At 39.8% G+C, this 16823-nt stretch overlaps 2 protein-coding genes across 3 annotated transcripts in view; one reads left to right on the plus strand and one right to left on the minus strand.

Moving 5' to 3' along the window:
- The window catches only part of klf8 (Kruppel-like factor 8), a 73299-nt gene extending 64052 nt beyond the window's left edge, over positions 1 to 9247 (minus strand). Inside the window, exon 1 of one of the 2 annotated variants that reach the window (XM_038709568.1) lies at positions 8842 to 9247. In XM_038709568.1, the coding sequence (XP_038565496.1) occupies positions 8842 to 8868 (27 nt within the window). In that variant the 5' untranslated portion in view covers positions 8869 to 9247. The remainder of the gene's footprint in view (positions 1 to 8841) is intronic. The other variant, XM_038709567.1, reaches the window with a different exon arrangement.
- Positions 9248 to 9421: 174 nt separating this feature from the next.
- rbm41 (RNA binding motif protein 41) lies at positions 9422 to 16823 on the plus strand. Its single transcript, XM_038709565.1, has 7 exons — positions 9422 to 10073; positions 11574 to 11690; positions 12780 to 12981; positions 13419 to 13623; positions 14441 to 14964; positions 16109 to 16256; positions 16533 to 16823. The coding sequence occupies exons 1-7, from the start codon at positions 10066 to 10068 to the stop codon at positions 16670 to 16672; spliced, it is 1344 nt and encodes a 447-aa protein (XP_038565493.1). The 5' UTR covers positions 9422 to 10065; the 3' UTR covers positions 16673 to 16823.

The raw sequence follows: 16823 nt of genomic DNA on the forward strand, positions 1-16823 counted from the left end.
TGGAGAGCTACTTTATTAAATTATTTCAGAGTAATCATGAAACATACAAGGATGACAGATTTGCACATTAACACAGACAGAGTTAAACTGTCACTTCAATGTATAGTCAACACAGATGGCTACTGGGCCGGCCAAGCTGTTCCAAGGAACTCAGTGTGTTCGGATGTGAATGTGTAAACAAGAGATTTTTTTCTCCCAACTCTACCACCACCTTTCTCACTCTCTCTCCTCAATCTCACCAACCTCCTGCTTTTCTTGTCCTGTTGGTGATTGACAGGCAAGTTAAAAATGGAAAATAAAAGAGACACAGTCTGGGTGTGAATTATTCACAAACACCTGACAATTCTATGTCTGTATAATCCACAGCAGCCAGCTAGTCGGACCAAACTGGCAGTAAACTACAAATAATGCATTATTTTCAAACTTTATATTCCAAACTGCTGTCTGATATCATTGTAAATTGAGTCCATTAATGTTATGGACTGTTAATCTGACAGAAACAGCCATTTGAAGACATCGCTTTTAAATTGTGATGTGCTACTTCCCATTTTTCTGACATTTTATAGTCTAAACGATTAATCAAAACAATAAAAAAAAACATTTATGCTTAAATGACAAACCCTTCTAGCAGCCGAAGTAATTATGATGGAACAAAGGAGGAAGTAAGGTAACGTTATTATAGAGCGACCGCATTGGGAGGTCGGTGAATGGAGCACCAGAAACTGCTGTTTATTTTGTTCCTATACCGACATTGGTATACTGTTGGTTTCTTTAATCCATTATCATAATTGTTCCCTAAACACAACCATGTGTTCTAACTTTTACAGTACATACAGTATAATAACTCAAGCCATGATCTTTTTTTAAACCTAACCAAGTTGTTTTTGCCTAAATCCAATCAAACCTTTACCATAGTGGTGTCACATAATAATACTGATTTATTTTGTGTGATGTGTAACAGTTTTGGTTTATGTGTGTTGTTATAGAGAATACAGACATACGATGTATTTTGTTCTTTTAATTTGGAGAGCTTAGGAATGGAGATAGAGTCATCTTTCTGTGCCAGAGTTAGACAAAGAACCAGAAAAATGCCAACAAGCATGTAAAGGTTTTTAGTCGCCTTACAGAACAGCTCTAAAACTGGCATATTTCTAAGTTTGACAAACATTTTATTTCATTTTATCTTTGTGATTGTAATGGCTAACAAAATAATTATTATTGACTTGGCTTAACGCATGTACACTGATTATATTCTACACACAAAATATTTTCAACAATTCTAGAGGAAGAAACTGTATTAATTTCGGTGTCACCTCCAGATGGTGTAAATGGTAGACTATAGTAGTGAATAATAAGGAGTAAGAGGCCTGCAATAGACAGCTGTAGTCTGCCTCTTATCCGAGTACTGCATCAGTGAATCTTGTTACAGAGTCAAATAGTCCATTACGACTTGAACTGGATACTAGTTCCACCAAAAGTGGTTGACAAAGCTAGTGCCAGTAGGCGAACAGGGAGCTATTTTGTTTACAGATCTGACAAATACTGAACCAGTCCAATCCTATTTATTTCATAATATAACTTTTTAAAAAGGCCCCCATTACAGTAGGTGTTTGTGTTTTTTGCTACACAAGCAAACGCACTTCAGTCCAGGTCTGAATCCTCTTTAAGGTGGTGACGAAGATGAGAAACCAAATCAAGGTCAGATCAACACATCGGCAGCTCCGTATAAACACTGTGTGAAGATGGCTCTACCATGTACTCACGTTGCTTGATTTTTACTCTTGTTCACTGTGATGAGGTAGGAAAGCTTCAACTGTTTGGAAATTTAACTTAGTAATGGTGTCTAGGGTTAAATTTTGGTACCGTGACAAGAGAATCAGCCAGCTCTGCTCTGCTACGCCTTCACCATATAAACTGTGCTGTGTCTCTATAAATAGCCCTGAAGCCCTGGGGCAGGCCAGCCTGAGCAAGGCCGCCCAACAAACACAGAAAGAAAAGAGTGACACCACCAACAACTCTGTGAACCCCTATGAGCCCCTGATTGACTGAAATGTCCTGGTTTTGTGATATGTCCGTCCAGAATCTAGGACTAGCATAAATTCCATTGCATACAATGGATAGCATAAATAAACTTTGATTGGATTTGTGTAGTTTTAGTATTTCTTTCTATTGTTTAGATATATTTAAGTCTTGCTTTGTAGTTGTATGTTATGACTTTGCATATAATTTAATCATAAAATATAATTTTTATTTCTTGTGTCCATAAGAAGATGTAAAAAATTGCATCTCTGTTCAGCTGTGTTTGGCTCTATAGTGGATTGCAGACTAATGAAAAGCACAGATCTGACATTTACTTCCCTTCTGCTCTTCAGACTACCTGCTTCCCATTAATTGTCAGTGATTCAGCTGCCTGAATGACCCGACCAAACGGCACCCGCCAGCAGTGACCCTTGCTATGGCCCTAACGCACCTAGTCCATTCCTCACACCGTGTCTTCATACCCCAGTCTCATTTATCTCTCCTGTCGCACACACACACACACAGTCAGGCAGCCAGCTGGCCACTACAAGCTTCTGCAAGGGAACGTCAATGTCTCTGCAGGAGGATGCAGAGAAGAAAGAAACAAAATCTCTCCATCTCATCTGGTAGTCACAGAAGCATTTCTGTCATTCACACCGTCATTCAACCCTTTGCAATCATCCCTGCCGCTCGCCTTTAATGTTGGTGATCAAGGAACTGAAGCTTATTGTACTGCTACACACGCTGCAAAATTACTCTGAATAAGAACATAATTTAAAATGGAAAATGGAAAAGTGCAGTGAGCCGGTTAGCACCGACACCTCCTCACCACCTGGAAAACACTTACAGGATGCTTATTAGAGCGCCCTTAGCTCAGTCAGTGAAGCATGATCTCCAGGTCACAGGTGCCAATGCACCCCTGGATAGTTTATCTCCTATCATTACAAAGAATCGATTTATGACATCCAACACATGACAAGTTCTTCCATGTGATCAATGTTGAAATGCATTTTTTTGTGCACCTACGTTCCCTCAAACTGCCTCATCTACTTCTTCTGTACTGCCAGTTACCAGGGTCACAAATATGAATTGGCTCTTCATGGAGTGAAAATATATTTCCCATAAATTAAAATAATAATGGTGCAATTAACATTTTGATGCCAACCACTGGTGCTTGATACTCCAGCAACAAACAAATTTTTCCACACGTAACATATAATAATAAAAATATTCTAAATACTAGTCATGGTGTAACTATCAGTTTGGTGATACAAATAAAGACTTCCCCTGAATTTACTACAGCAGGTGCAAATCAGGTATATTTTAAAATATTTCCTTTAGTAAATCAGCTCCAAGGAGCTACTATAAAAATTAGAAGAAGCCCATCCTTCATTTTTATGCTCTCTGACTGACACTCCTTAAAATATACACTCATCAGTTCTAAGGCACTAAATGTTTTGATAAATTACTCTTATTGGCTTTTTACTCCGGTGGTCAATGGCTATCAGCAATCGGCTGACAATGACATTGTCCATTGTCCCAACCCTAGAGTAGATTTCCCTCTATGCTGCAATAACGGATGACTGAAACACTGCAGTGTCACTGATTGAACATTTTGTTTTTAACCAACGATCCTGCAAAATCACCAAAGTCACACATCTGTTGGAATAAATCTAATTCAACCGACATGTTGCAAAAGAGCACAAAGGACTTTCAAAAGGAACGCACCCCTGCTGTGAACTAGTTTCATTCAGAAGTGGAATATAAAATATATGTGTGGGTGGACTGAACAATACCAATACTGGAATAATTTCTTTCCAGTGAAGAAAGCCCAATCTATTTTGCAGATGCATTGTATGCTAATCTATATTTGACTACAGCCAGTTTAGAAAACAGTTTATGTCTTCTATGATAGATTTCTCACTTTATTTTATAAAATAATTTACAAAAAAACATGACATGCACATTGATACTTTAGATCCCTGAAAATATTTCTGATATCAAACTTCATGCAGCTGCTGGTAATACTTCTGTTTGACATGATACTGTTCGCACAGGATTTGCTCATGAATGTGAAGTAAACATCCATACGTCCTATGAAGTCATTTCTAAATTTAAAGGGACACAATTGGATACATTTGTTATTACTGAAATAAAAAAAATGTAACTCTGTCCGACTGACTTGCATTTAGAAATTATTTGTATACAGTGAATGTTTTGGTTCCTAAGTGAACTTTAATTCAAAGCAAATCCATCACAGTGAACAATCTGCTGCTTGGATTTGTCGGAGCTACAATGTCATTGAGCTTACTGGCTTTAGCGGCATCTTTAAAACTCTCTATGGTGTCACATTCAAGGATTATCCAACATCTGAGAAATGTTTGTCGTTTTCTCAAAAGCACCAATAAAATGAGATTAGAACAATAAATAAACATAGATGTTGTGTTAAGGCTCATTTCTTGCACACAGATGGTTTCTGTTCAGCACCCGAATCTTAATTTTTAATTCCAAAACAGAGGATTTTTAGTCTCTGCTCTACAACAATAACAACAACGCTAGACAAAAGATAAAGGTGAGTAATGGTTCACTGTGATAAACTACGTATCTATGCATAGCAGTTTCTGCAAGTCTCTACAAGTTAGTTTTCATAATCTACTGAAATGAATTGAAACCAATGGCCGCATACAAGCTACAAAATCAATAATCTAAAACACTGCACAATGTCTACATAATGAGCTGCAACATGCATGAAACATGCAAAATCACAGGTAATATAAAGAACAGGGATACACGTATCCACTATCACAGTGGTCTGATCAAACTTTGTTCAGCATAGTTAATCATTGCCTGCTGCGTGGCATCAGCTCTCTCTCTCTCGCTCTGTCTCACACACATACACACACACACACACTCGCCATCTTTCATACGAACAGGCAGACTTTGTATTCAAGAGCCCTTTGCTGCTGATGCCCTGCCCAGGAATGTACAGCTGACCCTGCTCTCACATCTACAGCCCAGCTGATCCCAGACACACACGCGCGCACACACACACACACACACACACAAACACCATGGAGCATGCTCAGTTGTTCTTCTGTGATGCAGAATCAGTGCATTGCTATCTGTTCACTACACTTCCAATAACGCATGCCCTTAAGTTTGATGGAAGGAAATTGATTTCCACTCCCACAGTGGAAAAAAAAAAAAGTTATCTGGGTAAAAGGTAGAAGTAAAGATAGAAAGTCAGAAAGAATGGAAAGATTGAAAGAGCTTCATGAGTGTTTCTACACATTCAGCAATAAGAACAATGAAAACCATCATCTTAAGCAGATTTAAGAGTCCTTTTTCACACTTATCACTACTGTTACTGTGTGGTCCATCAAATTCATCTTACCTGTTGTTATCTGTACAATATTACACTGATTTATTGTGTCTAAACAAGTGATAGTGACAGACATCATTAATGAAGTAAGAACCCACAATATTTAGAGTGAGTGAATAAATGTCTGGTTTGCTACCATCAACTGACTGATGTAACATAAAAATGTATTTAACTATCCTCATTAAAGTTCATGAAAAGCTTTTAGAGTCACTGTTGTAAATAGCGCTTGTTATACGGCTCTTTATAAGGGAACATTTCTCCACCACACAGGAAGTGATGCGTTTCATGTTCTGGTTTGTTTGGAATAAACAGCAGACAATGCTGGCAGTTTGCATTCGCTCTGAAAGAAAGGGTGCCACCTAAAGAAAGAAGTCTGAGGACAGATCTGAGGATGATAAGATCCAAAACGTTAAAAGAAACAAATAGAGAGAGAACACCAACACAATTAACAAGCAGCAACGGACGAAAAGAGCAACAGTACACACAGTTCACATTTGCCATCTGCCTCTAAAAAACTAATTTTTCTCCTACAATAATAATGCCACACTGCATGATGCAGAGCTAATAACGATCCAGCTCGGATCCACTCAGGCTTTATGAGATATGGATCCAAGAACCAACCAATTAAAGGGGACAGTAGTCGCCCAGATTAGACAGAAAATAATTTGGACCTATCTGAACTTGGGTCCTGCATTGGATCTCCGATAAGAGGAACAAAAAGTACCAGCATGAAAGCACAGTGCAGAAAAACCATAGCAATGACCTCATAGCATCCATGCAGATACAACTGGAAAAGACAAGTATGCCTTCTTTCAATGTTTGCCATGACGGAAGCAGCTTTTTATCCAATCTTGCTGCTTTGACTTTTGGTTTTCAAATGTGTTTTAGTCTGCACATAGCATTAGTAAAAAAAAAAAAAGCAGTTAATTACATGACTGAGGATAAAGTGTTGCTGTTCCAGTGCAGTGTTTGCTGCAAATTCTTGCAGACTTACTGTATTTGGCAAACAAAGTGCTTGTGACTCAGATGCTGGTGTTCATGTGGATAGCCTGGGTTACTGACATTGTGTCATAAGTCATAAATCCCCCTGTTGTATTTAATGGATTCATTGAGGCTAATTATAATTGTACAAGGGGAGTCATGACAACACCTCACTAAATTTATTGCAGACTGAAAGCTACTTACTGTGGTGACTACTTTTCAAATGGCTATGCGGTGTAAAAGCGTTTCTTCTTCAGTCACAAGGCTACAGACGGATCTACTGGCTTCCACTTTCAGTTAAAAGCCCTTCATTGAGCAAAGCAGTCACATGTTTGCTCTGGAGCCTAAAGTACTTTGGCCCTTCACACAGATTTTACAAAAGAGACACTCAAAGAGGGTACCACTAACTTGCTAGCTCTGCTAATTTACCTTTACCTGGAGGCCGCTCCAGTGAAGCTCGGTGGGAAAAGCTGAGAGTTGAGAGAGGAGGAATTGTAATATTGTGAAGAATAGCATTCTGTTTGTTAACTGAAGAAAGACTTATAGTACATATATTTGATCACATGGAGTATATAACTATCCATGTTCAACACCAGCATGCTAACTTTCTGAAGTGATGAAATATCCTTTCTATTTGAGTGTTTTTGTTAGTAGTTTTTGCCCGTTAGCTAACGTACAGCCAGGGTAGGCAACATTGGAGAAAAGAGCACAGCTAGATTTTTATGGTGCGTTTTACTGGGAAGTCAGAATTTCCAAGTTCCCAGTCAGAAATTTCACCTCGCCCTTAAGTCAGATTTCTGACTCTAAAAGTCGGGAGAACAGACTAACACCAACTTTGTGATCCAAGATGGCTGTCAACAGTTAAGAGAAGAGTAGTAGTTTATACTGTTTATTAGCACTTCTGTGTCTCATAGAAATTGTCACATGCAAAGTACTGTCCAACTGCTGTCTGTGGACATGTTGCTACTTGATAAGTAATGTGTTAGTATGCGTAAAAACAGCGTAATACATTTTTATCAACTAGTGTAACAACAGCTAACCTGGCTAGCTGTAAATTCTGACTACCTTAAATGGAACGAGCCATTAAAGTATTCAACCAAAAAAAGTCCCACCGCCTCCCTCCAAAGTCACTCCTCAAAAACACATTGTCATGCATGGTCAGAGTGCATGCAGGTAAGCAGATAGACAGGCAGGCTGGCAGTGCTTCCAGCCACAGCCACCGGATTTCTTTCCTTTTTTGTCAGGGCATTTGAATTATTGATTGCTCTTGGGACGTAAAGAGAATTTCAACAAATTTAACAAAAATGCTTCTGAAATAAAGTGCTACCCCCAGCACTAAACTGAAACATGTTCCTCCTTTACGACCTCTTAATTCACCATCGCCTGCAACTGCTCATCAACGTCAAACAAGTGGCTGCAGGCTTTGAACTTTAACTTCAATGGAGGGAAAGGCTTGGACAATTGCCAATTAATCAATTTGCCAATCAACAAAAAATCAATTGGCAACTATATCACAATCGATAAATTGTTTTATTAGTCTTTTATATTCATGAATTGAATATCTTTGGGTTTTGAACAGTTGGTTGGACAAACCAAGCACTTTGAAGAGCATCACCTTGGGCTCTAGGGAATGTGGTCTATCTTAACTATCTTCTGACATTTTATATTAACAATTAAGTGATTAATCCAAAAATAAATCAGCAGACTAAATTGATAATTAAATAATTGTTCATTGTAGTTGTTCACTTCTGCATTTAGGGACTTGTTGTATGCCAAACTGTAACTTGTCTCCATCATCTTCCCTCCAAACCATCAAAACAAACAGATCAGGAGCTGCAGTGGGGATACTGGTGTTTGCTTTAACCTCTGCATTCCATAACATTCTGATCACTCACCAGATTTAATTTGCTTTTAGAGTATAAGCATACTCTGTTGAAGCAAGACTCATTTAAAGGCGCAAGTAGGCAGCAGGGCAGAGTGTAGCTGGAGGCAGTGCACCTGGCTGCTTCCCAGGGTTGTGTGCTTGTGTGTTTTAGAAGAGGTTGCTGGCCCTTTAAAAGCTAAGATGGTGTCCTACAAGCTGCAGTTTCTGCCTTCCGTTTCCTTCCTGCCTCTCAGAGATCACAGAGAATTTAAAATTGAACCTGAACCTGAACCAACCTGGCACAGAGAGATAAAGACAGAGATAGAAATATTTCCGTATTAACCGTGGAAATGACAGTGCTCTCAGCAATGCAATGAGGTCACTGTTACAAAACTCTTCCCCTAATTGCAAAATAGCCTGCCTGCCTGCAAGGATACACTTGTAATTGACTGTTATATATACTCACTCATTCGTATTTGGCACATGTTGAGCTGACAATGTCAACTCTGCTTGTGTACAGGCAGACCATCCGCACATATAGGTGTTTCTTTTTTTTTTTTCATTGACCAGGGCAAAGTCAATAAGGTGCACTTACTTTCTTGTTACGGGTCTCCGTGTGCATCTCGGTTGCCGGAGCGGTGCAGCGGCGAAGGGGTGGAGCAGCAGGAGCAGGAGGGGGTCGGTCGGGGCTTTGGGTGTAACGTTACCTCTATCTGAATAAGAAGGGAGAGATGAGGGTTTGGGGGGGACTAGTTTTCCACCTTTACAGTAAAATTTCGGGATATAGGAACACGATCCCTGCCTCTTCCAGTGTTTCTTTTCAGTTCATATCCGCAGCGTCGAAGGCTCCCTTTGCTCCCCCAAAAACAGCCAGTCTCTCTGTGTCTCTCCCTCTCTCTCTGACGGCGTGTTGTTGCCGTGTATTCAAGGGTTGGGCTCTCTCTCTCTGCCTTTTCCTCCTCCGCCTCTCCCTGCTTGTGACCCCACCCTGCGTCCCCACCCCTCATCTCTCTGTCAGTCATGAGCTACGCAGCCCTGCAGAGGAGCTGAGTTACCGGCGACCCGACACCGGCTGCAGGCAGGCAGTCAGGCAGGCGGACCGGCAGGAGGAGAGGAGCTGCAGCAGAACCGCGCACTAATGCATGGGAGATTTAAATCGCATGCAACCAGCACGGATCTGCTCGCATCCATGTATCCCAGTCTATTAATGCCATGCTGCAGCAGCGGGCTGCTTATTGCCAGGCAATGGTGAAGAGAAGCACCCATGTCACCTTACTGACGTCAGCCAGCAGGCTAATTGAGGACACTTCAGCTGGGTGGGGAGGGTGAGAGCTTTTCACAGTAGGATATATTCGGGACTTTGCAGCATTACGTTTGATAAAAGACCTTAGATTGATCAAGGAAGGCAGCCAAGTCTGATAGTTGGCAATAAACATGGTGTTCTAACCACACCCTTTCTAATAAAGCAGGGTGTGGCACTCTAAAGTGTTTCATGTGTTTTTTGTCTTTGTAAAAACAAAAAAAAACAACATGCACCATGTTAGGTCTGGTGTGTGTTTCCAATATAGAAAGAACAGACTAACAGCTGAAAAATACAATCCGGTTAGGATTTTTCTTTTTAATTGTGAAAGTGTATGCACTAGGTGCAAGACCAGAGGCTCTATTTTCAGCCCAAGATGCCCCACAATCGAGGCTGTTGCATTATTTGTCGCCGAGTGTAACCATGAAACATAACGTACAGTTCATAACTGTAAATGTGGAGATTCTACTACATTTCCCATGATTCCACACCCCGGAAGTTGACGCACAAGGCGGAAGCATGCGAAGGTAAACACAACTTTAAGTTATCAGTGTGAAATACCAGTATTTTTTATAAGGATTGTGGTGTTTTTAATTTAACGGATCAGGTTTAAGACCCAATTTGACACCAGTGGAACCAGAAAATACCAGTTTATATCTGTTACGTACATTTTACATCAATCAGGTAACGTTAACGTTACTGCTGTTGTCGTGGAGATAGCGACAACCAACCAAGCTAGCGTTAAATATTTCGTTATTCACGATTTAACTATAAATACGTCAAAATTAACGTTTTCATTTTTATTAAACTACATTGTAGATGGATAGTTTAGCATCTACAGTCCGTCTGACCTCTGGCAGCTATCCTCGTCCAGGTTGCCTCAATTTATGCAATTTATCTCATGAAAATGTCAATAACGTTACAGAGAACTGAAAACAAAGTTGAATAAAATTATAATAGAAACAGACATCTTTCCTCTTTCTCTGTCAAAGCCAGTTATGGTGGTCTGCAAAATTCTACCGAGGCTGTCACGGTATTGTGATATTTGTTACGTTTTATTAGCACATGTAGTTAAATGTCTGCCCACTGCACAGCTTTTTTTCTCAGTTCATTTGAGTTCACTGAAATACGGGGTGAACGACGTTGATAAAATCTTACATTATAACACCTGTATGTTTTAGTGATATCGATATATGCTGAGATTCAGTCAATTATGTGGAAATTCAATTGAAAAAGTGTTTATAGCTAAAATAAAAGACAGTAATGTAAGCTTTTGACAGGATTAAATCCCTAACAAATTAAAGTACTTTATCATATTGATGCAAAAATCCTTGCCATAAAGTAACCCTGCTAACTGATTTGAAATATCTCATCCACTTTAATAATAATAATAATAATAATAATAATAATGGTAATAATAATTTACTCCTGCATCCTTTGCACTCTGCTCATTGCACTATTGTCTCAATCTGTCTATATTGGTTTTGTATATAGTGTGTATATATGTGTTCTCTATACTGTTGCCTGTGTCTGATTTTATTATTGTATAAGTAAGCACATCGTGAGCAATGTACAATCCAGAGTCAAATTCCTTGTATGTGTAAACATAGGCTGATTCTGATTCTGTTTCTGATTCTGACTAATCGATTAAACGTAATAGTTAAATCTAATGTTAATGTCGTTTAATCGAATGTCAATCAACAGAAAATGATCCAGCCACTATTTTGATAATTCATTGATCATGTATGTCATTTATTCTAGAAGAAATGCATAATTTCCCCTAGTTTCAGCTCAAATGTAAGGATTTTCTGTTTGTTTTTTTTGTTGTATATGATTGTAAACTAAATATATTTGGGTTTTGGACTGTAAATTGGACTCAGTCCAGTCCAGCCTCTTCAGGGAGTGTCCCCCAAATGGCAGAATAACGTCATACTGTCACCTGAAAGTAACAACTGGTTGATGATGTTGGATGTGTCTTTTTCCTACCCTTGTATAAGCGACGGATGTCTCTGTGTTGTGTTGGTCAGAGTGAGCAGGCAGTCCTGTGAGGACGGCCCACTGTTGGAGGAGCAGGAGACGGAGGGCCAGCGGCAGCTGCACAGCCTCCTGCTGCAGCAGCTTCACACTGACGTTGACATCGATCGGTCAGAAACTGTCTGTTTGTATCTCCGTAAAATGAGTTTACCATAAAAATAAGACATTGTAATGTGTGGAGAAATTAAATCCAAACCTCCACGGACATTCCTTGATAACATTTGGTTTCCGTATGGTTTTACAGTGCAGCACAATTTATCTCCTCTGGGCACATTCTTTGTACTTCCATCCAACTAGATTTTTCTTACAGTGCTGGTGCTGGGACAAATTGTTAACAGAAATGTACCACAATACAAGCCTAATGTTATCAGTACAATGGCACCAATATTACAGTACATTCTGAAAACAGATCTGCCTCTTGATAACAGATCTTGACAGTTGCATAAAATTCCAGCTACTATAAAACATTATCTTACCTTACAACTAGTAAACGTGCTTTAAGCCTTTTAAACTTAATATACTGATATATTTATGTTAATAATTACTGACATTAAGTAATTTGTCTTTTAATTCAACTCAGTTTAGAAGATCATGTCTGAAGACAGGACTACAGATTAGAGATACTGCAGGGTGCTATTATTTACCTCAGACACTGTATAACACTGTATTTTTTTATCTATTGAAATGATTTTATGATCAAATACTTGTTGTTCCTCCCACAAAACATGAATCTGTTTGAAGATCAATTTGATTTATAATCACAGAGTTTAGGATCAGTTTTTTGGCTCTGTTGCTTCCAAAAATATTTGTCCAAAGCTTCATTCAAATGCAAATTATGGTTAACCTCTCAAAAATATAGCCTGCCTGTGTGTTCCTGTGTAGCTCAGTGGGAGAAGAAAGCTGTGTCTGCAACTTTATTCCCGCCGGTGCTCTCTGTGCTGTATAAAAAATGCTGTTATGTTGCCTTCACAGGGTCCCACAGTGCAGCCTGAAGGATTTTTAAACACAACCCTCAGGGCTACATATTCGTACTCAGCCCTCTTTTTATCAGTACATTCATACTGTAAAACATGAAAAACAACATTTAGGCCATGGGACCCTGAAAGTGTCTGCAGCTGCTTTTGAGGTAGCGCTATAAGTGGATCCTGCATGATGTAATTTTGATTTCTTTGTTTTTTTGTTTTTATTCTGTCCTTCAGATGTGTAGCCAAGAGGCAGTGCTTCGCACCGGCATCACTTTATCGGCCGTTTGGGGAACAGGCGGCTGGAGTGAGAAGCCTCTCCCAGTTCCAGGCCCTGCAGGATGGGGAGAATGAGCTGGCCAGCTTGCGGGAGCTGGGCCTTACCGACACCGAGATCCAGCTGTGGCAGAGCAGAGACGCACCGGAGGCATCAGAGAAGGTAAAACCTGCTGCAGACAGAGAGGTAGCTCAGAACTGGAGGATCTGGCTTAGTTTCAGGGTCCTGCATGTATTTTCTTTATCAAAATACATTCATGTCACATGGATTTAAAACTCTGAATTTGCTCATGGGTATAAATGATTGGTGTCTATTTTTTCGTCTACTGAAATAAACTACTTAGAGGTCTCATGTAGCCAGGGCAAAGGATGTATTGTTATGTGATTTTTGTGCTCAACGTTTAAACAACAAATTAATTAAACATCCAAATATATAACTGATTGTGTAAGTCAGATTAAGCATTAAATATACCTTTATAATCATGTACGCATTTGGGCCAAATCTAACTTCATGATCTCTGAGGTAACACTGATATACATTCTATATATAAACCTCATCCAACAAACTAATGTCCTAACCCCGGCTGTGTGCCCACACAGTCCCATGGTGTGTGCGCAGCTCCAGGTGCGAAGCAGCAGCGCCTGCAGGTGATCAGAGACAAGATTGAAGCCAGGGCAGAGCTCCTGTCCCGCCCACAACGCTTCGCCTCCAGCCGGCCACTGTCGCGCCGGGAGATGGAGATAGAACGGGCGCTTTTCCAGGGAAATGACCGGCTGGGTTTTCTCACTGCACTTTACCATAGAGGTACTGTTGTGTTTTTTTTTCAATTCATTTCAAATCAGCTTTATTGGCATGAATGTATAACAACAATATTGCCAAAGCTACATATAAATGACATAAGAGAAATACTGTTGTGTTTCTGACGACCAGTTTAAGAGACATGTTGAAAACATGCTGAGAGGTGAAATGTTAAAGAAAAGTCAGAAAGAAAGTTTTGCGGGTGATTGTTTAATCCCAAGAATCATACAAAGACATCTCCTCCTCCAACTCCAAACACAAAAGAAGCAAAAGAGACACATTTATTATCAAATTTCAGTCACTTTACAGATTTTCTTACCCAAGGCAGTTTAGAAACTTTGTAATAGTATAATAGACTTCAGTTTAGAATTTCTGGAAAGGTTAAAATGATGTTATCTACATTCCAGGTCTTAAATTATAGCGTATATATAGTTTATAGTATGTTTAATATTATTATGTGTACATTTACAGGTCAGTCTTAAATATGCTGTGGGTTCTTTATGCAACTGCCAGTGAGGAATTCAACAAGTTGCTGTTGGCCTGTATTTTGATTTGCAACATTGCAACAATACTTTTTTAATAATGTTATTAATACGTATCATATAATTTCTGAAACCCAGGTTAATGAAAGGAGAAATCAATCCTGTGTTCTTTGAATGAGAAGTCTGACAACATGGAATGGATATTCTAAAGAAATTCAAATTAGTAAATTAGAAAAATAAAGCTGTCAAAAACAAAAGCACAGAGGAGAGAAATACAGTCACTGTCGAGTCCCTTAAGTCCATATCAGAAGATCTCACCTGTGTTGTATTTTCTGTCACAGATGAAGATAAACAGGAGGGCCAGCAGGGGGAGTCGTCCTCTGATCCCATGGACTCTCTCTACAGAGACGTTCTCATAAAGGAAAGTCAACAAGTGTCACTACAGGACTCACAGAGAGAGACAACTGGAGCATCACACCTGCCTTCGAACAGAATTGTATCTGACCAATTACGGGACTCACAGAGAGACAACAATCAATCAAAAGAAGCTTCTGATCAATCAGAACTGCAGGGTGAAAAAAGTAGCTTGTCAGTACATTCAGTGCCAAGTTCAGACACTTCAGAGGCGCATCTCACTCAGGACAGACCACGGCAACCACCACTGGCTGCTCCAAAACACATCAATATAAGTCAGCCAATTGGTAGTCTGCGTGGAGCTGTGACGGCGAGGTCAGGGGGACCCCTGACTGTCAGAGGGGAAATTGAGACAATCTCAGACGAAGAAATCCTGAAGAACCGTGAATCTGAAGAAGAGATCCAGAGCATCCCGAGGTTCCGAAACTACCTGCCGGGAAAACCCTCCAAGGTATCAACAGCTACATCTGCTAGCCACAAAGCCACAAACGTTAAAATGCTTTCTCCAAAGGAATAAGATTAGAGACACAGTTTTAGAACTGCTGATATGGGTGCAGTCAGCAGCACCCATATCAGCAGATATGAAACTAAACTTCCTGTATAACTGCTTGTCGCTTCTACAAAAATCCTTTTCCTGTCTCATGTGTCACATTTTTATGAGTTAAGACTCATTAACAAGTGGTACTGTAAGCCACTTTTCAAGAAGTGCCCATCAAATGGCAGAATACTGTCATGCTGTCACCTGAAAGTAACGCTTTTTTAATGATGGTGGATGTGTCCTTTTCCTACTGTATATGCATCCAATGAGTGTCAGAACTGATGTCTCTTAAAAGCATAGGTTTGCAGTTTTTAAAGTCAGATGCTCATATGAACATTAAAACAGGTTTTGCTGCTGTAATCATTCATCTTGTTCATACTGGCCGTTGAAGGAACCCTTACTAATGTGCTTCCAATGTAAGTACAAAATCTACAGTCCTTGTTCTGTGTGAAAATGTATTCTGAAGTTTATCTGAGGCTAGCATGACATTTTAGCAGTCTGACTCCGCTAAGTCAAGTGAATATCTTCCAAAATCTTCTGATTTAGGAATGGATCTCTTGATGGCCAGTGTGAACAGGAGAAATGATTACAGCAAGCAAAATGTCTTTAATGGGCACATGCCTGCTGTTTTAACACAGACTTGAAAATGTGTGGACCTGCCCTTCTGCTTCTAAAATGAAGCATTAGATCATCTCACATTCAAGTTCTGCAGGCTAAAAACCACTGACATGTTGGATGGACCTGTTTCAGTCTGGCAAAAGAAAAGGATGATTGTTGTTGTTTACTGTAATTATATTTTCCTGCGTTATATTACCCTCATAGCATCAGACATACATTGAAATAAATAGGTAAGCATTTACATAAATGTGGTTATTTGCTTTCTATCCATGAGAGAGATTACCACATAGATATTAAAGTCATTTCTATGGCATCACAGGGGAAGAGGTTCAAGTGCTGTGGAGCTGATATGCTGTACATACAGCTGTCACTATGCAACGCTGTCAAAAAAGCATCTGCAGCTTATTGAGGATTTCTGTTGCTGTGCGTCTCACTGTAGGTGCTGTGTGTAAAGAACCTGAGTGCACAGGCGTCGGTGGCCCAGCTGGTGGCACTGTTCTCCAGGTTTGAGCGGGAAAATGAGCCGCCAGTCCTTTACCGCCTGCTGACTGGAAGGATGAAGGGGCAGGCCTTCATCACTCTGCCAGGTCAGAAACAGTTTCTCACACACTAAAAGGTGAAAGCGGTGCTGTCTGCTGCCTCTTTAACCAGGGCATTCTTTGGTCATGATGCCCTGTATGAGATTTCGCATACTATATTTCACTCTGTACCAAAGTGGCAGACAGACTAACAGACCAACATCTCTAGAGCCACACTGGTAGCTTTGCAAAATAAATGTATGTTTTAATGTACAAATAAAAGCCGTGTCCATTATACAGTACATGTCGTATTTGTTATAACGTCTATCTGTTTTTCTTTGGCAGATGCTGAAACGGCACAGAAAGCCTTGCAGCTGGTCCATGGATACCGGTTGCTAGGGAAACCTTTGGTGGTGGAGTTTGGCCATGAGCGACAGGAAAAGGAGAAACAGAAGAAAGAGGAAGTGTGGGAGGAGAGGAAATAGAAGAACAAAACATGTTTATTCCTGACAACATGGATCCTCTAGAGTTGTGAATAACAGACTGAGATGGATGTGATTGTAATATTATTTTTGTTATTATGTATTAAAAAATGATAATCTTTGCCAGTTTCATCTTAATAAAAGGCATTTCTTA

This window comes from Micropterus salmoides, unplaced genomic scaffold (genome assembly GCF_014851395.1).
Source record: "Micropterus salmoides isolate LMB-PRFRI ecotype aquatic unplaced genomic scaffold, ASM1485139v1 Ms_hic_scaffold_9, whole genome shotgun sequence".
Lineage (NCBI taxonomy): Eukaryota > Metazoa > Chordata > Actinopteri > Centrarchiformes > Centrarchidae > Micropterus > Micropterus salmoides.

What these genes read in the sequence shown, in the direction of transcription:
- rbm41 (XM_038709565.1), top strand. An exon ending in ACTGACGTTGACATCGATCG is followed by an intron (nt 11,691 to 12,779) that starts GTCAGAAACTGT and finishes TCTGTCCTTCAG; the next exon opens with ATGTGTAGCCAAGAGGCAGT. An exon ending in TGCCGGGAAAACCCTCCAAG is followed by an intron (nt 14,965 to 16,108) that starts GTATCAACAGCT and finishes GTCTCACTGTAG; the next exon opens with GTGCTGTGTGTAAAGAACCT.